The following is a 19070-nucleotide window of genomic DNA, read 5'->3' as shown; positions in this document are numbered from 1 at the left end:
GATATGTCAGCCAGGTTCACAAAGGGCTTGGCTCCGGCTGGGAAAAAGTGTTGGACAAGAAAAATGTGGAGATCAGCAAGGACTGGGGGGATTGTTCAGCAAAACTAAGAGGCACCTTTGCAGAGATGGTCATAACTATGATGGAGTATGTGTCTACTACCTATTGCTGTCTGTGGGCTGTTCTCGTGCACCACTGTGTGTGTTCGCCTCGCTTCAGTACTTGTAAAGGTGTATCAGGCTATGCCTCACTGGAGAAAGTGAGCTTTAATGGGCATAGAAATATCACTGCTTTCCAAAATCAATGCTGGGTTTCCTCAGTCTTACCTTATGTCCTCTTAGAGCTCCCAAATCTGTAAAAGTTTTGGTCCTTGGCTCTCCATGGTTCCTCCTTCCTTGAAAGCCAAGTGTGCTTCAGAGGCTGGTGGCAAGAAGGCTCTCAGGATATCTTGTTCAGTGTTGCTTATAAGACCAGATCCAGACTTTTTCACAGCAAAATTGCTGATATCAGCCTTTTAATCCAAATCGGATTCTTCATTTTGGGGTTTTTGTTTTGTTGGTTGGTTGGTTTTGATGAAGTTGCTACTAAGTTTGAGGAGAGAACCCTTTCTGAGGGAGAAGAAATCAACCACTCTTGGAATACTGTGTTTTTGCCAGGATATGGACAGGATTTTCCACCTTCCCTGGCTCCAGATTTAGGAAAGAATCTGAACATGCTTAGTTAGGTATTCTGCTCTACCCCCTGAGGGTCCAGGAAGGTAAGCAGATCTGGGAGTAGTTCCCCAAATTCATATTATAATTAAGCTATTAATAGACTGACTCAGTTCAATCCCCAGCAGAGCACTCTGGCTGTAACTTTTTCTTTTGGGAGACCTGACTGCATAAATGAGTATTCCCTTTGGCAGTGACTTGGGGCGTGGGGGGAATAAAATAAATAAATAAAAATCAACTAGGGTCCCCATGAAGATTGTGCCAAATCCTGGCTTATTGACTGTACGGCTGCTCCTAGTGGAAAGACTTGCTGCACAGGGGAATACTTTATGGTGATGTGTATGGGCAAAGAGGAGGGAAAGGAGTAGATGCATTTTCCCAGGCTTTCCTGTCTTGTAAGCAAGGTAGGGTGGGGATGCTGGCAGGATTTGTGGAAGCAAGAACAAAGGGAGACAGAAGTAGTAGCAGAGGCAGTAGATAACTTCTCTGTTAAGACACTGGTAGCTAGAGTCGAGGCTTGGATTTGGCAGTCCTCCTGGACAGAGGCACTGGTGGCATATGTCGTCCGCAGTTTAGTTCCTTCTGGATGGCTCAGGAATTATGTAGGAAAGACACTGCGCTAGAAAAAGCAAACAAACTAAAACACACAACAAAAAAAGAAACCCTCCTGTTTAGGATGCTAAATGGATTCTCTTCCTCTCCAGTGAATTGTCTTTTCCTACCCTAGAGCATTGCTAGTCTAGACAGCTCGGGAAAATGAATGGCCTCAAATGCACATTGTAATTACTGATCTGTTCCTATAGACCTGCATCCTGCTCAGTCCCAGTATAGTCTTGGCTTTCTGAGGTTTAGAATATCTATTGATGGGTCTTTCTCCTACCATTTTTCCTCTTAAGTGGGGATGTGAGGTGCGTGGTCATGACCATTGGGCTATATGAAGCACTGAGGGATCCAGTCTGCTTTTCCATTCTCCCTGTCTTTGACTTACTTTTATGAACAAGCTGGCTGGGAAGCTAATCTAAATAAGAGAAGCTTAGCGCTCAGAAATATTAGCTGCATATAAAAATAGTCTGTTAGTGTTGCCTGGCCCTCTGCAAGGCATCTGCATTTGGACAGAGATTTGCTAAATTGTGCTTTAAAAACCCAGGAAGGAGACAGGTCTTTTTCTTAAAACTGGTATATGGCTCTGCAGAGCCTGTACCCTCTCTAGAGCTGTTGCCTGTAGCTTGTGGCGTGTACGTGCTCGCAAGCATGGAGAGTAGATGCACCAAGGGCGCAAATGCACAAACAGCAAAATTTACTGTCTGCAGAGCCTGTCACCCAGCTGAACTGAAACAGCCACTCTTGCTAGCTTGACTTGAGAGTGATGGTCACCCATGTACCTTTGATAACAGAACAGGAGCTGTAACAGAATTGTGCGGTGGAGGTTGATGCCTCTGCTGATCCAGCTCTTTAGGGTTAGCAGTCTTGTATCTGTTGAACCTGTCACTTGTAAAAACTGATCCCTAGGCTGTCAGTATTTCCTGACCTAATTTGATAAGCTCTTACGCATGTCCTTTTGGTGCTACTCGAGCCATGTTTCCTAGCAAATGTGGGAAAGATAACAGGAATGAACATGGGGCTAAAGACTGGAAGAAGCTTCTTTATCCATAGTTTGGATTTGTAAGCCTTTCCCAGAGTTGGGTATCTGATCTTGCAGCAGCTAAGTGTTGCTCAAATATGCCTCCCATACCGAGGGTGACATTTTTGTAATTGGCAAGAATGCATGGTGCAATATTTGATCTGCCCAGAGAACTCTTGTCTAGACTTGTGTCAACCCTTCTCTGGATTGTACTGTCATAAAATCTTCCCACCCCACAAAAAGGAAAGCTTCCATGGCATAAACAGGCACCTTTGCTCCTGCTCTCTAATATGGTCAATTAACAATTTAGGTGACCCTGTGTGTGCAGGGGGGTTGGACTAGATGACCTCTAGAGGTCCTTTCCAACCTTAAGCATTCTATGATTCCATGGTCAAATATAGCAGCATAGCCACTGGTTTAATAAACTGGATCTTTCACCTGGGGCAGGAACTGCCATAATCATGCTAAGTTTGGGGAGAAAACATGCACTGTGTCCATCAGGTGGGCAGAGGAAGGACCCTCTGCTCTTGAGCTTGCAGAATTTCCTGTCTGCAGTTACGTGGTCTGGGCAGTTGAGCATTAGGGCCCTTGGCGTACACTGGTGCAATGCCCTAGCTGGCACTCTGGGTTTGTGCACTCCTTCCCTCTCCCCTCTGCAGTATGCATGCAGTTTGCTTGGGCTTCATTCCCAGAACTAAAAGAATTACCTTGACCCTCCTTTCTAGGTGGTGTTTCTTCAGCCTTCACAATTTTCCATGGTGATAAACAGTGATGAAAGAAATGAAACGGGTGGCTTTTACCTTATTCTGTAGCAAAGCATCTTATCTGTCCTGCTGCCTTGAGCTAATGAGCTTCCCAGAACAGCATATTCCATGAGCTAGCTACTTTGCACAGCAATCCAGTCACTAAAGCCTCTAGTCTACGTGAAACAAGCCTAGTTCACAAATGTGCGGTGTTTGGTTGTGTGTGTGTTTTTTTTTTTTTTTTTTTTTTTTTTTTTTTTTCGTTCTAAAATCAGTTACACTGCTCAGGTGAGGCAAACAGGGTTAAGCACGTGCATTTCCTTGCCCCTCTTCACCAACCCTGGTAAATGAATGCTGCCAGTAAATACTTTTCCTCCCAAGAAGCTCTGAATGACCAGCTAAATGAGTGCTAATTGCAGCTCCAGGTGTGAAGCTCCCGAAGCAGCTGAGCTGTCTGCTCCAGAGCAGCTTCTTAGCGCTAACTCCTAGGTGTCAGACTTGTGACCTCCAAGCAGATATCTTCCTGGGACAGTTCACACAGTTTGTGTCTCTGGGTGTGACTGATATTCTCCAGGGCTGGCCCCTTCCCCGTGCTCTCATGCTCTGAGCTTGCAACTCGCTGTCTGCAGTTGTGTGGCATGAACAGTCGCACATTAGGGCAGTTCAAACACCTCATATCGTGGAGTGGTGATCTGAAGCAGGGAAGCTTTGGCTTGGGATTGAACTATTAATGACTTCATGGGGAAAGCCTCCAGCCTCATTCTTAGTCACTGGCTCTGCCTCTTCCCCTCCGCCTCCATCTGCTGCCTTGCCTCCAGGAGGGTGATGCTACAGAGAAGAGCAGTTTGCCTGGTTGCTCTTGCCATGAGGATACTAGTTGAATCACATATGTGAATTTTCCAGCATCCTCTGAAGAAAAAAAAAAAAAAAAAAGGAAAAGAAAAAAAAAAAAAGAATGCTGTTTCTTGCAGAGCAGGGAGCAGGCTCCTTTGATGCTCAAGATGAGTTATGGGAACAGTGCCTGATTTTGTTTTATGAGGATCTGTTTGATGGTGCATGGGATATGTTGTCAGCAAAAGACTAACTGCAGCTTCTGGCTTGGGCCAGAGCAACGCGTCCTTCACTACTGTCATAACTAAGCACAGCCTTAAGAGCACAGGCCAGGAGTGCCAGATGCTTCTCATTACAGCGGGGAGGTGAAAGAGTCAAGGATGGACTGTCAGCATGTGGCTGCACGTGGCTGGGTGAAGTCCGTCCCCAAAGCCGGGGAGAGCTCTGTCCTTCTGGAAGGAACGTGTTTTCCTCGCCTCCTCTCCATGTGCACATTTCAGAAAGTGTTATACATGGCTTTATGCTTAAAGCTTCTCTTGGTTTTGCTAGAGGTAGCAGAGCTCAGGGACTTAATGTGTCCAAGGTCACTTTCCTGCCTCTTTACCCTGCTTGATCTTGATTACGTTGCCCACCCTTACATGCATTTCACCCTTATGAATGTGGGAAACCTACAGCCCAGGTAACAGTTGCATTCTGCTCCTGTAGCTGCACCAAGCAGGTGAGTGTTATACCCTGGAGCGGTCTCACATTTTTGGAATACTTAATACTTTAAAAGCTTACAAGTGTACTTGTAAGTGAAAGGCCTGCAGTCAATTATTAATCAATCCCCCTGGCTAGTACAGTGTTACTTGCTCTCTGATGAGGAGCTGCTGGGCTTTGTGCTCTAAAAGAGCTCCTGTGGAGGAAATGCCGTTGGTTTCATCTGCAAGGATTTTCCTTCTTTTTGGTTTGCTCTTGCAAAATCAACAGTGTCCAGAAGTACGAGAACAGCATGTGCTGCAGCCTACCCTGTACTTTAGGGATTTGTCATGTCATTTCTCTCTTCCCTGCTGTCTGTACCCTCCAAACTGCTGAAGTGTACCACCCACAGAGACAGATGGTCTCCCAAAGCTGCTGAACAAAATTTTATGGCCATTGGGATAAAAGTATCTTCAAACACTGTGAAAAATCTATCCCTCTCAATCTTCAACATCCATTTCTTTTGGTGAATGATGAAACACAAATATTCCGCAAAGGAGTGAGCTGTGTGTCCTTTGGGAATGGAGGGGGCTTAGTCCTTATTAAGTGTACAAAAATTCGTAAATTTGCAATTATCATAGAGCACAGCGCAAATCATATATCTAAGAAACTGAAGATAATTCTTGACCTCACCCTGGAGGAAAAGGAAAAAATTAACAGGGAGTTGCATGTAGCGAAAGAAAACTGACTGCCGCAAAACCGAGGACAGTAGCTTGATCCCCCTTAAAACATCAACCCTTTAAGCATAGTGCTGTGCTCACTGTCACCTTATGGGGTTCAGCTCAAGCAGGGACGTGGGCTGAGGCCTTGAGCGGCTCTGGCTCAGAGCAGAGCTAACGGGGGAGCTGGTGCTGCCTCCGAGGTGCCGCGGGGCGGTCGGTTGCCGCGAGCTGCTGTTCCTCCCCGAGCAAGGGCCTGCTGCTGCTTTTCGGGTCTGTGCATGCAGACTGCACTGAAGTAACGCCAGGCTGCTGTGGGACGAGTAGCTGGATGGGCGCTCAGTATGTGGACGATTTGGTGAAAATTTCACTATGCAGCAGCTTCCTGTGTCAAACTGACCAAAACTAGTTGATTTCAGCAAATAGGTTAATGAAACCTGTTCAAACAGCTTAAATCTTCCTGGCATCATCCTGCTTGAGAGCCCTATTCCACCAGGAAGAGTTTCTTGGAATGGCTGTGAGATCCGAGGAATCCTAGAAGTTCAAAGCTGCTGTATTGACTCAAATGACAACCTTCATTCAGCATGTGGGCACATTAATCACATCTCCTGCTGGGAGTCAAGCAGGGGGTGATGCCCTCTCCTGAGAGAGTGCTTTGCCAGGCTGCCCTTGGAATGAGAGATGAATTTCTTTTTCATTGCAGCAAATAGATGTCTTCTAAATGCAGAGACCCCTTATTCTGTAACAAGGTTTTGCTGTCAACAGAAGCTTTGGACATTTTTTTATTGTTAATTCATTGGAATTAAAGTTACATTTCTTAGGCTTCATTTAAAAAAAAAAGTTCATAACTATTAATATAAATCAGAGAGAATTCCTCGGGAGTATTTGTAAGTTCTCTGGAGACTTTGACTTTGTATGAGGCAGAGACAGGCTTCAAGTTGTCTTCTGAATATGTTGGTGCTTATTGACTTATTTTCTTGCTACACTTGAGAGTTTGTGCTTCTGTAGCTTTTTGTTTGTTTGGGGAGTTGTGGGGGGTGACTTAGGTTATTTGAAGGAATCGTGTGCATCATTGGTGCAGATGCACTAGTCCCAGGGACTGAAGGTGGTAGTCCAGGCTCTTGTGTGTGCTGGTTGCTTTAAAATTTTGAGATGCTTTAGGAGCAGGGCACAAGCTAGAGGAGTCTTTGAAGGTCAGTGAATGCCATGCAGCATAGGGCTGTGGGAGCAGTCTTTTATCCTTCCTGGGTGTGTGCCAAGAGCATGGTTCACTTTCATTTTGAAAAAGAATCATATTAAAAAAAAAATTACAAAACTTCTGCATTCCTTCACCTTGGAGTTGTTCAAAGATCCTAAAATCTTAAATATAAATTTGTGTGTGTGGAAACTTGTAAAAGAGGCCAAAGATCCCTCATTAATGTTTTTTTTCTCCTGTGTTTTGCAAAGAACAACTGTTAACTCAAAAGCTAATGTTACTTATTATTCAACATATCCGTGTCAGTGCAAGGAGGAAAAGGAAGAGGAGTAAAAGTTAGTTTTATCTTGTGCTGCAATTCCTTTTTGAGATGAAATACTAATGTAAGAGTTCTCTTTGGTTTGGTTTGGTCTTTGGTTCAGTTGCTCTATTTTTTTTTTTTCCAACTTACTAGTGTTTTCTGACACAATAGCACAACAAGGAAGCCTTTTCAAATGGAGTAAGGTACAGGCAGTTTTGCTGCATTACTCATGAACCTCAAGATACATGTAATTCATGCCTCAGCTACGTAAATGTTTGCTTATGGTTTCCCATCGCTGCTTCAGCTGATGTTGCTGCAAGAAAGTGTTCTGCCAGCCATCTGGTTCTTCCCTGGCCCTCCCAGAGAAACCTTTTCTGGTTGCACGGGATCCGAAAGAGGGAGCTGACACTGTATTGTGTGTTTTTATCTCTCTTCTTCCCCACGCTACTTGTGCAACTTGTACAATTTTGTTAACTATCTTTATGGTGCCTAAGGTTTGCAGGCACCTGTGGCGGCAGGACGAGGTTGCGATCGCATCCTCTGGCATGGGCACCGGTTGCAGAGCACGCAGCCCCGGTATTGATGCCTTGGGGGAGAGCTGGGTTGGTGCAGACTGCCTGAGGAAACAGAGCAGCCTTTGGCATTCTGTGCACTTGGCAAATCACAGGGAAAGGAGAGTCCCGTGCCCATGTTTCTCTTCCCCTGGCCAGCAGGACAGCAGCTATGGTCCCAGCATGAGGGACAGGACTCATGCCCCAAGCCATGTCCCTTCCAGTGCAGAGCTGAAAACTGTGTACATTTTGCTGCAGGCTTTGCCCGAAGGCTGACTGCCAGCTTCAAGGTGGGACTCTGTAAGCTATTATCTTGAGCACATGAGTCTCCTTCCACAGAGCTGCAATACTGAATGTCCTGAAGAGTCTCAGATCAGTCGTGAGAGTCACAAGTCAGTGGAGTACTGGGTCCTGGATGTGTTTGAGGCTGCCGGCAGCCAGGGGCAGTGCCCTGAGGTGCCCGGGGAAGCCAGGTTGTGTGTGCTCCGTGTGGAGCACGAGTACCCGGCTCTGTGATGCTCTGCAGGCTCTTGGGGATAGTGCAGCAGCCTCCTGCAGTCAACTCTTTGCTTCAGTTGTCTCCTCTGCTCTCCTCCCCAGTTTGCTCAATAGAGAAAGGAAACCTTTCACAGCTTTGGTTCGCTTCAGTGTGAGCAGTTGGTAGTAGAGATTTATGTTTTTCCCCTAAATAAGCAGCGTAGTATTCTCACTAACTCCCTTGGGGGCACCCAGCCACTTTACGAAACTGTGGCGTGGAGACAGTCTGCTCGGTATGCTGGTGGCGTGCTTGGAAAAAAACAGCGCTGCGCTGGGGTTTTGATCCAGCTGCTGCTGCTCTCGGTCTGAATCAACCGCTGTTGGTTTCGCAGGGCGTCGGGTAGCGCTTGTGATGTGGGTGTCTGCTTGGGCCTTGGATGGCTTCGCTGTGGGTGTCTGGGCTGCGGTGGACGTGTGGCTGGGCGCAGGCATCTGCTTCGCTCTCCGTTCCTGCAGCAGGCCGGAGGGCCGGGGGGTGCCTAACGTAGTGCCCTCGTGTATTTTAATGTGTCTGACCTGATGGAAATGGATGTCTTCAGCAGGAGGGCTCTGGGAGCACTGGCTATCAGTGTTGAAGGAGCTAGCTGAAATCCAGGCTGAGTTGCTAGTGTCCCTGGCTAATCTTTGAGCTGCATCTCTTGGATTTAGTGGCCCCCACTTGGTGCCTGAATGATGAATAAGTGCTTGAAAACAACCACCGCCCACACACACTGCTCCTGGTGTGCAGGCTCCGAGTGCTTTGCCTTGCAGCCTGCTCTCCAGGGCAGCTACTTTCCCCGGTACGTGCTTGGCCTTGCACAAGCCCCCTGTTCAAACGTGGTCCCTCGATGCAGCTCGTGCGCTGTAACCAGCAGACAGGCCCAGGTGATGGGCGGTGTAATGTACCTTGGCCACATGTGGGCAAAGGGGAACTTGTTATTCCACTGGAAGACAGTTTTGTGGGTTGCCTAACCTGACCCCTTGCAATAAGGCATCCTGGTGTTCCATGCGGAGAGCCTGGAAATTAGCTTAGTCTCAGCAAGGATTTATATCCTGTGAAAGAGCCCACCAGATCAGCCTCCTGTGGGATGCAGTACTCTGATACCTCCACCATTTCTAAAACTCACAGTCCTAGTCTATTTTAGATCTTATTTCATGTTCCATCCATTGAATATAATATCAGGGTAACAGATATCCCTGTAATATTTGCTTCCCTTGGCAATTTATCGTGTGAAATGAGATGCTCACAGTGTTATTGGAGAAAGGGAGGCACGCAATGCTGTTGCAGCATCTGACCTGCTTTCCCTGATAAATCATCTTATTAGACCTTTCAGGCCTTTCTTGGAACAAAAGGATTGTTCCCTCCTCCTCCCTGCTATCTATTACCACCAGTATCTTTGGCTTTTTATCATAACTAATTTTACTAGCTGCTGCCTTCAACTGTCAAAGCTTAGCATTTTGTACTTCTCTACAGCATCTTCTTAGTACAGATCTGGGAATACTTTTATAGGATTCTTTAGGGAGATATTTAACAGTTTGCTCAGGTCATATCTTTTCAAGGAGTGGATTAAAAAAATAGTCATCCTGTAAAATGGTCTATCGCAAAAACGTCATTTCCATATTTGTGTTCTAATATTTGTATTCGGAAGGGAAGCTAACAGCAGCATTTGTGGTAGGCTTGGAGTGGTCCTTCTCTTTTTAGCTCATACTGGAGGGTTGTGGTTAGGCTACCCTTCTGGAGGAGGGAGGGAAGTGTGGGGGACACACACACCAAAAAGATGCTTTCAAATCCACCATCAGAAATCCTTTAAGTTGAAGTCTCTTCAGCATTGCTAACAAACTGCTGTATTGCTCAGATCACGATTCTGGTTTGTCCCATGAAACATGGGTTTAGAGTGTAGTGCTTTGTGGTGGACATGACAAAATCTGGGAAGAAATACTGCAGAAAAGGTGAAACTTTACCTCTAACACAGTACTTGACCTTAAACTTATAGCATTAATATGGCTTAATGTTGTAAGGGAAAGCTTAAATCCTTTTAATAAAAAGCGTGGGAGGGAGAATGAACATGTAAAGAATAGCTGCTGGAAAACTGTGGGGCAGATCCTTTCAGTGCTATGTTTCTGCTTGTGTGAGCTCCGTATAAATTGCAGCATTAAGGGATATTTGCTGCTTTCGGTATGACAGATGTGTTACTGTAGAGGAGAAGCTACTGTGGGGGAGGAGCTGTGCCGCTGCCCCAAGACAACCCATTAATACACTAAGGATTAAATAACTGACTGTGCAAATCTCTTCCGTGCCTGATCGAGTGCCAGAAGTTAGGTATCTAAAACAAACTTGCAATGTCCTGGTAGTCCGGTGCCTGTCCTGGGCAAAGTGTTGGGGAGGGCAGGATGTCTGCTTGGTGCTCTCAGCCGAGCGCAGAGTTCAGTTGTGGTTGTCTGACAAGAAAATGTGGTTTTCCTGTTCCTGGGGACTGTGGTCTTGTTCTCTTCACTGTACCAAAATGAAATACTGTTGCAACTACAATGACCAAAAGGCATTTTTCTTCTCTGCTTGTTTGGCCCCGGCTGCTGAAGGAATTTCTTGTCTTGGCATCTCTTCAAAGCTCTGACTCCTGCTCAGCCTCTGTTTGCTGGAGGGGACCAAACTATAACCTAAAGCATTGCTACTGCTGCCACTGTCATGTTTCAGTGCTACCTCGATCCCCTCTGCAACCGTGTCTCACATAGCTGCTTGGGAAGGGCAGCGAAGGCCAAACTGCTTGAGCTCTGTTGGCTGGTAGGAAGCGGCCTGCGGTCTGTGAGGGGTGCAGGAGAGTCTGTCTAGAGGATGGTATAGGTGGTGCAAATAGCTCCTGTTGCCTTTTTGAACAGGGTGCTGTTTGTGCAGGAAGCATCTCCATTCTGCATTTCCAGTGTCGTCTTCTGAGCTTTCAAACCTGATTACTTTGAGTTCACTGGAAGAGCAGCTGAGTAGTGAGGGGCAAATTACCTTCAAACCCCAGCTCTTTGCCTTTGAAAAGAGTTTGTGTGTGAAAGGAGCCTTTTGGAAAGGAAATGCAGTCTTAGGGTATGTCTGGGAAGCTGCAGGAGCTTTTACAGCCCGTTGGGTATGAGCTGACAGCACTACTAAAGCATAAGAAGTGCTGTGGATGAGGAGCTTACTGTTCCAGGACCCCTGGGCCATCTCCAACAGAGATGAGCTCAGTGCAGTTGCAGACTGGAGGCAGCCTGGATGTTCAAAGCCAGCTCTGCATGGAGGAACACCCTGTGCTCTTCTTGCTCAGCACCTCTCTGAGGTACTGCAGCTTCCCAACTGGTCATGACATGCATCTAGCATGGCCAGAGACCTCCATTTTTTTTTTTTGTTGTTGTTGCTTGTTTGTTTGTTTGTTTTTTGAAGTTGTGCCTGTTTTGGAGCACTTGGAGAACGTTGTTTGGAGGAGAGGCCTCTGTTGGGAACAGTTTGATGCAGTAACCCTCGGCTCACTGCCCTCAGCCCTCGTTCATTAGAGCAGCGATGAGGCCTCTGACTAGCTCTGTGGGTTTTAGATGCCACGTGCACTGCAAACTCTGCTGCTCTAGGACTTGCCTCCATAGTACAGTTAGGAAGCAGGTATTTTAGCAGCAAATGGCTCTCTCTGGAGGTGTGTTTAGAGTGATACCTGTGTAGGTGTGCGAGGTGCTGCTTTGCTTTTAGTGGATAGCAGTGTCCAGATGGCCACTGCTGGGACACCCTGTGTTTCTTAGCTCAGCAGCAAAGCATGAAACTGCTAAACTCATGTGAACAACAGCTGCTGGGGCCTGCAGAATTTGATGTTAGTGTGTCAAATGGCCGCTTTGGGCACACAAGTGTGACTTTGATCTGCTCTGTTTCTTCCTTTTTGCCTCTCTCCCCCCTGTCAACACTTCAGAAGACCCCAAATCATTTTTGCCTACAAACCCGCAGGTCACTATTTGGTTGATGTAAACCTAGCTTCTTTCTTTGCCTGTAGCAATGGCTCATTTTCCTGAAAGTCCTCTAACAAGGCAGGTTCACTGATGGTTTAGCTATGTCCTAGGCTGCAAGTGAGTAGCCAAAAGAGCACCTGAGCCTCAGACTGTTGCAAGACATTAAAACCTCCGAATCACATGGAGCAAAAAACAGAACTTTTCCAACTTACTTTTTGATAGGAGGGGAAAGGAGAATAAATAAATAAAAAGGCGGCAGTAGCTGCTGCCTTTGTGTTGTTTAGTCTCCTCCTCCGCTTCCTTGGAGACCCTGTAAAAGTTAATTCATTACTGTTTGTAAAGGACTTTGCGTTTCTCTGCAGCCGAATGCCACTGAGGTTGGCTGCTGCTGCTGGAGCAGCTTGTTTGCTTTCCCCGCTGGCAGCGTGCTGGGGCATGGCCCTCCTAAGAACAAAAATAAAGGGTGGGGGGAGCCTCAAATGACCTGAAATTCAAACCAACAAAATGCAGGCCCTTACCCATGCTTTGTACAAGGAAGCTTCAGATTCCATTAGGCCACTGGCCCAGGCAAGTGTGGTGGGGCCTGTTTGTTTTGTTTCATTTTTTTTTCTCAGTCTGAACTGCTCTGGCATTTGTGTTACCATGACCCAAATATTTTGGACCAGCAGATGCCCTTTGCAGGACTTGGGGAATATCCTTGCTTTGCCCATTACTAAATGGACACTAAGGCATTGAAAACTTTCTGTTCCTTTTCTTCCTGCCCCTCCCCGATCTTTAAAATTGCAAATACAAGGAAAGCCTTAACTTGCTGGAGTGCACAGCAAACAAATGATGCTGAACTGCTCCCGAGACACTTTTTCCAAGGAAAAAGCCGCCGAATGCGGGCCCCGGGAACACTGCCAGTTTCCATTCCCCTTGGTGTTGCTGTGTGCGTGGGTGGAGGAAAGGCTTGCTGAAGCCACTTGGCTTTTGATCCACAAAAGCGGCCGTGGGGCTGGTCCGCAGTGGAAAGCCCCGAAAATCCTTGAGTGCAGACAGGAGATCACAGGGTTCCTTGTCCTTCTGCTTCTCTGGCTCGCACCTCAGAGCTGCTTTGGGCGCTTATTCGTGTCTGTGTGGTGTCCTCCATGCCCGTTCCTCCATCTCATGAGCGCATGGGGCCCCTTTCAGCGGGGTTGGACTTGGCTGCATCTAGTCCAGGGCTCTTGCTGCTTTGCAGCGCCGGCTGCGTGCGCTGTGCAGGGTGAGGCTTCCCATTGATGTGGGCGAGGAGGTTGAGCAACGCGGCCGGGAGGCTCTGATTCAGCCTTCCCCTCGCTCCGCCGATCCCTGCGACCCTTCTAATTTTCTCAGCTGCGGCATCTTCTCTTTAATTTTTTTCTTCCTCAAAGAGGATTTGAAGGGACTCGGCGCTGCCATCTTCCCAACTCGACACACGTGTGGCAGACTCTGTGGGAGCTGGAGCTGGTCTGTTAGTGGAGCGCACCCCAGCCGTTTGCTGCTGCAACTGCAGCCCTCATGCTGTATGAACTGAGTGCAGTGCAACCCCAGGGTGACTATTTATTTATTTATTTAGCTAGTTAGTTAGTTCACAGTTGCACCTCGTTTTCCAAGTTTGTTGCCTTTTGAGATGGAAATTCCATGAAGTTTCACTTTCCCTCCTGGAAAGCTGACGTGGAAAAACTCGAGTCATGTTTGAACACAGGCAGGAAGGGAGAATGTATGCTGCTGCCACGTGATTTCTTTTATGAAACTTTGTTTTTTTAGACCGCGGCAAATTCCCAGTAGAAATCACAAGTTTAGCAGGCGGAAATAAACAGGTTTTCACTTGTTCTGTGTTAGTGTGTATGTGTGGGTCAGTCTGGGCTTCTTTGTCAAAGGAACATAATTACCTTGATTAGCTAGAAACTTTTTATTACAGCCCAGTAGCTGAGTGCTTGCATGGAATTGCTTTTAAGGAACCTGATAGGAGAAAATATTAAGCACAGGTCCCTGAAAGGTGAAGCTCCTTTCAGGTACTCTAGCTGGGTGCAAAAGACCTCCTGCATCTGTCCTAAAAATAGAATTGGCTTCTAAAGCTAAATTCATCATCACAGAGTATACAACTAATGAAAGAAGTGGGATTATACCAAAACATTGAATAAAGATGCACCATGGACAAGTCTGGGCCTGTTCCTTTCCAGAAGCTAGTGGATGGGCTAGGACCTGGACTTAACTCCCAGATCAGCAGGTGAGGGACTCCTGGAGAGTTAGGATGGTGCAGGGTATGTGTGTGTGTTTTTAAATTACTGAGGTGTGATGCAGAAGTTAATATTAGCACAAAGCACAGGAAAATTAAATTGCTCCCCTGGGAGAACACATTGAATTGGTAGTAATGCTGAGAATTGAATTTAGGTCTTAATTTTTTCACATGTTTTTCCATGTTACTGTCCTTCTAATATTTTTTTTCCTGTGTCTTAACACGTGCAAGCATCCTTGGTTGCTTTTCTCATGAGAGGCTTTATTGTTAAGTGTGAACTTTACAATGAAGTGGCAAAAAATGTGCTGCAGTTCCCTTGTAATTTTTGTGGATTCAAAGTGAAATTGACTGGGTTCTTGGCGCATTCCAGATCCCTGAATTGGTGACTTTCTGTCTTAAGACTGCTACTGCCAGCTGAATATTGCTTTGGGGCATGGAGCCAGGGCAATGTGAAGAGAACTATGTCCTAAATCTGAGCTGAATTTTGTTCTTCTGTTTGTTTTATCCCTTTTGAAATACTCTCCTAGCATTAGTTGGTAGCTGGGCTTATAGATGTGTATCTCGGCCTGTCTTTGTTGTGAAAGTGAGTGTAAAGGACCTCTGGGCTGACCCTTCCCTGCTCCTGGTGCACGCTCTGTTTTGCTCCCACATGTCCTTGTTTAATGTGGAGGCATCCCTTCAAAGGGAAGGAGGAAGTGACACTATCCTTCACGTGGTCCCTCACCTGGGATTTAACAAGAAATCCTGAGGTAATTCATTCCCGGGCAGCTGTGCTCCTGAGGCAGTGATCTTTATCTTGCTGTGGAAGCTGCAAAGATTGGGCTCCTGTCATTGCCTGGGTGGAGGGGATCTGGGGAACTGCAAGGTGAGGCTGCAATTGACTCAAAGGGAAAAGCATCCATACTGAGCTGGTCCTTACATCTGCGCTGTGCAGTGCTCTCATTTGAGCCTGGGTAAGGCCTCTGTATCGCAGTTACCAGGTGGTCTAGCTCTTGTTCTAGGTTTTCCTGTTGTGTCAGCAGCCTAAAACTTGCCTTGATGCTCTGCTCTCATCTTGTCTTAAAACTGTGGTGAAAGGAGGCACACCTATCTTGCATCTCCAGAATGAAGCTTTAAGTCCTGGAAGCCTCAAGTTAGTAGTGGATCCCTGGGTATAACATAATTTAAGGGGAGTAACAACCACATTCCCCCTAATACGGCTATTTCTTCTTCCATACAATGTTTAAAAAAAACCAAAGGACCTTGCATTTTTGGGTCTTCAGTCTTTTTTTTTTTTTTTTTTTTTTTTTTTCTTCCTCTCTATAGCATCCAGCGGGCTGCACTTGTCGTTCTGGAAAACTACTACAAAGATTTCACAGTCTACAACCCAGCCTTGTTAACAGCGTCCAAATCCCGTGCAGCCAAGCACATGGCTGGCCTGAAAGTCTACAATGTTGATGGTAGGTGAGGTGAAATGCCATCTCTGAGACGGGGTGGGACGGGGAAGGGCTGGGTCAGGGCTAAGCTCTGTTATGTATGCGTCCTTGCCTTCTTGCTTTGCCAAATCATTGTCTCCTGCTGGAAATCTTCCCGGCAGTGCTGAGTTTGCTGGTTCCAAATGACTTTGTAGATGTGTTTAGCCCATAATAAGGCTTTTCTCTTAACCAGAAGAAATAGCCAAATTTTAGGTCAGACTTTATTATTATGTGTCTTGACATACACTTTAACCATTGAGAGTTTTAAGCAGCCTCTGCTTTGTCACCCTCTGGTTGTCCCCTTGGTGCTGTTGGTATGTTAAAAACGACTTTTATCCCAGATCAGTTCTCCAGTCCGGTTCACCGTGCTGCTTCCGTAGGCAGCCTTTAGGAAAACGGAGATATTTGGTACCAGCATAGAAAAAAGCAAGTGCTGTCGCCACTAGAAAACATTCATCATGCTGCAGGCCTAGCAGTAAATCGGTTATGCCTGGCTGGCGCTTGGCTGTGCTTCCACATTGCTGTGATGCGAAGCACTTCATGGGCAAACACAAAGGAAAATCTTTCCCTCCGGAGCTTCTAATGTTCTGCAAACCAGTTTCAAGCTTTAAAGAATTATGTGGGAGAAGGGCAGGATGCATCACTGTGGATTTTCAAAGCAAGGAAAACAAGACTTAATCGTTTGACACTCTTGAACTCGATCAGTAAAAGCTAGATTTGGTAAGCAGGATATGCCCAGCCATAAAAGTGGACATCCCTTAGATGGGAAGACTTAAGTTGTATAGGGAAGCCCTTTCAGTTCAGCATAGCTGAAATCTTGTGACAAGAGGTGGTAAAGAACATCTTGTATGGTATTTCCTCAAATAAATGAGTGAATTTTGGCAGACCTGGAGAGCAGGAAGTGGGCAGGAGCGTAAGACTCTTGAGAGGGCAATGTGACTCCTCAGGCAGGGTGTGGAGGCTGAAATACGAAGAAGAGCTGTCATGTAGAAGTAGATATCTCAGGTCTTTTTCCCTTAGTCTTCAACAAAGTTTTGGTGGCTTGAGATTTTCTGCATTTTTAGGGACTTTAGGTGTTTGAAAGGCCTTAATCTTAATGTTTCTCCAGATTTCAAACAGCACTCAAGTCTGTAAAACTGACATAGAGGCCTAGATCCTTGCAGTGAGAATGTCCATGTCGGAGAGTGGCAGGGTGAAGGGAAGCAAGGGAATGCGACAGGAGAAGGCAGGTTATCTCACTCTGGTTCCCTTCCTGCCTGGAATGAAGAAATGCCCAGGTGAGAAAGAATTGGTTGAGTTGGAGAGAGGAGTTGGTCAGCTCCTTTCTAGAGCAAAGTTTATGGGGAGGGAAGCAAAGTTGCTTTAATGGAAATGGAAATTTTTCATTTCAGTTGCTAGTTTTCAACTAGACCTGGTGTATGGAAAAGGAAGACTTACAAGTCCCAAAGGTGTCCATGTGCCATTCAAACCAAATAGCTTGTCAAGCTCGCTGCAGAATTTCTCTTTCTCAGCTTGCTTCTCCTGCCCTGCAGTGCAGCATCTCCTTGAGAGCTGGCAGGGTGACTGTTCCTGTAGCAGCTACTGTGGTATCCCACTGAAAAACTCAGACTCCCAAGCTTTGAGGAAAAACTTACGCACTAGCATTAGTAGTTTAGGAGCAGCTAGTTCCCAAAGGTTTCTTGGAGCTGAAGAAGCCAGAAGCAAGCAGAGATCTGGCAGGCAGCCGTTTTAAGCACCAAACTCGTGAGCCTGCCAGGGCCTGAAAACTAATGCCTTCCATTCTAGGGCAGTAGAGGTTCCCTGGGCTGCTCCTTGTGCAATGCTTTTGCCTTTGTGGCCTTGGAAATTCCAGGCTTAGAGGCGTATCCTTTAAAAGGATTCCAGCGCAGTTTACAAAGCAGAGTAAAGCAGTTCTGGCTGGGACTTACCCTGGCGTCCTGACAGTCTTTTACACCCTGCGTGTGAAAAGACTGTAATAGTATTAAGGCAGCCTAATTTGTTGGCTGCTTTCTGTATTTTATATTGCAGCATCCAGGAAGGGGAAAAAAAAAAAAAAACGTTTTACTGAAATCTCTGTTATATAGAGTGGGCTGTGTCACTTTCAAAATCCAGGTTTTCATCATCACGCATAGTCAGTGAGGAATATAATGATTCTAACACAGATTTGGGAGCTGGTATCTTCTTGAATTGTATCCTCCATTTCAAGACTGTTGAATAGCATCTAAAATATTTAGACTCTAAAGAACCTGTCTGTCTGAATGCTACTGCATCCCTCCATTAAGTTTCCAGCTTCATCTTAGAGGGGGAAGAAAATTTTTTTTTATCACAGTCGGAGCTGTAAGCTTCGTGGGAGAATTGCAGAAGCTTCTCTGCGTTTTGGTGTCCATAGGCAAGATCCTCTAGCAGAGAACTTAGTCTTTTCCCAGTATTGCAGCTTCCCTCCTCCTGCTGCTATGTGGCTTCTGTGAACAGCAATGCAACCTCTAGGGCAGGTGCTGCTCCCAGTGCCGTGGGGAGCAACTATGTACATAGACCCCAGTCTAGCCAGTTGCCAAACTGCTGCCCTGACAGCATGTGCCCTTCTGAAAAAGTGTTTATTTTGTCTAAGTGTGATGCCACTGCCTTTGCATACCATTGCAGCGTTGTATTACCTCTCTGTATGTGACTGGAGTTTTTTCACTCGTTCATCTCCATGTTTCTTGTTATTCTCGTTTTTTCTGTCTGTCTCTTTTTCTCCTTTCTGCTTCTTGTGCTCTCGCACTGTCTTGTTGCTGCAATGTGGCGTGTTCCAGCTGCCCTTGCCGCCAAACTGAAAACACCCAGAATGGATGGTAAGTGGCATCCTTGGTGTGTGCATCTTGCCTCTTCCCTCGGCTGTTTTGTGTGAGATCCTTCAACCCAGCTACCTTCCCTCGTGCCTGCTCGGGGCAGGGAGGAAAGCCTCCTCTTGAAGCCTGCGCCATCCAGTGGGCCAGGATTTCTGCCGGGGCTCATGAAAACCGGCAAAGGGTCTATAGCCCTCCCTGGGGTAGGACACAGCTGGGTCTGCGACCACAGGGCACTTGTGACAAACGTTGCGGAGCAGAGATCTGGTCCTGTGGTAGTAAGGCTGCCTCTCTGTGTCTGTTTCTGTCTGTCCCCCCTTCCTGAAGGGCCAGGTAACAACGCCTCGGGGCAGTCCCGGGCCATGATTGCGGCCGCCGCGCGCCGCAGGGACTCCAGCCACAACGAGCTGTACTACGAAGAGGCTGACCACGAGCGCCGAGTTAAGAAACGTCGCGCAAGGTAAAGCTGTCCCTTCCCAAGCGTGCAGCATCCCAAGGGTGCGAGTGTCCCTTCCCAGGTGCTGCTCAGGCACGCGGGGCTTGCAGAGCCTGATGGGGGAAGAAATTCTCAATACGGGCTGGGGGCTGGCTGTAAATCTGTCACAGAAAAGAAGCCTGGCTGCACAAGGGACGGGGAGAGCTTGCAGCTGGAATTATCTGAAGCAAATGCTCAAGTAGAGCTTGTGTATATTATGCCCGATAATCTAATGCAATGTCACAGATTAGGGAACAGTGCAG

At 46.7% G+C, this 19070-nt stretch overlaps 1 protein-coding gene across 2 annotated transcripts in view; it reads left to right on the top strand.

The window, feature by feature from the left end:
• The window catches only part of VANGL1 (VANGL planar cell polarity protein 1), a 37898-nt gene that overhangs the window by 15214 nt on the left and 3614 nt on the right, over positions 1 to 19070 (top strand). The window contains exons 5-7 of one of the 2 annotated variants that reach the window (XM_088527271.1): positions 15359 to 15492; positions 18300 to 18338; positions 18660 to 18792. In XM_088527271.1, coding sequence (XP_088383397.1) covers positions 15359 to 15492; positions 18300 to 18338; positions 18660 to 18792 — 306 coding nt within the window. The remainder of the gene's footprint in view (positions 1 to 15358; positions 15493 to 18299; positions 18339 to 18659; positions 18793 to 19070) is intronic. The other variant, XM_088527270.1, reaches the window with a different exon arrangement.

This window comes from Tinamus guttatus, unplaced genomic scaffold (genome assembly GCF_059628265.1).
Source record: "Tinamus guttatus ecotype Peru unplaced genomic scaffold, ASM5962826v1 Tinamus_guttatus_pri_ptg000272l, whole genome shotgun sequence".
In the NCBI taxonomy this organism is placed as follows: Eukaryota; Metazoa; Chordata; class Aves; order Tinamiformes; family Tinamidae; genus Tinamus; species Tinamus guttatus.
Note: the sequence above shows the minus strand (reverse complement) of the source record. Positions and strands in the feature narration are given on the sequence as shown.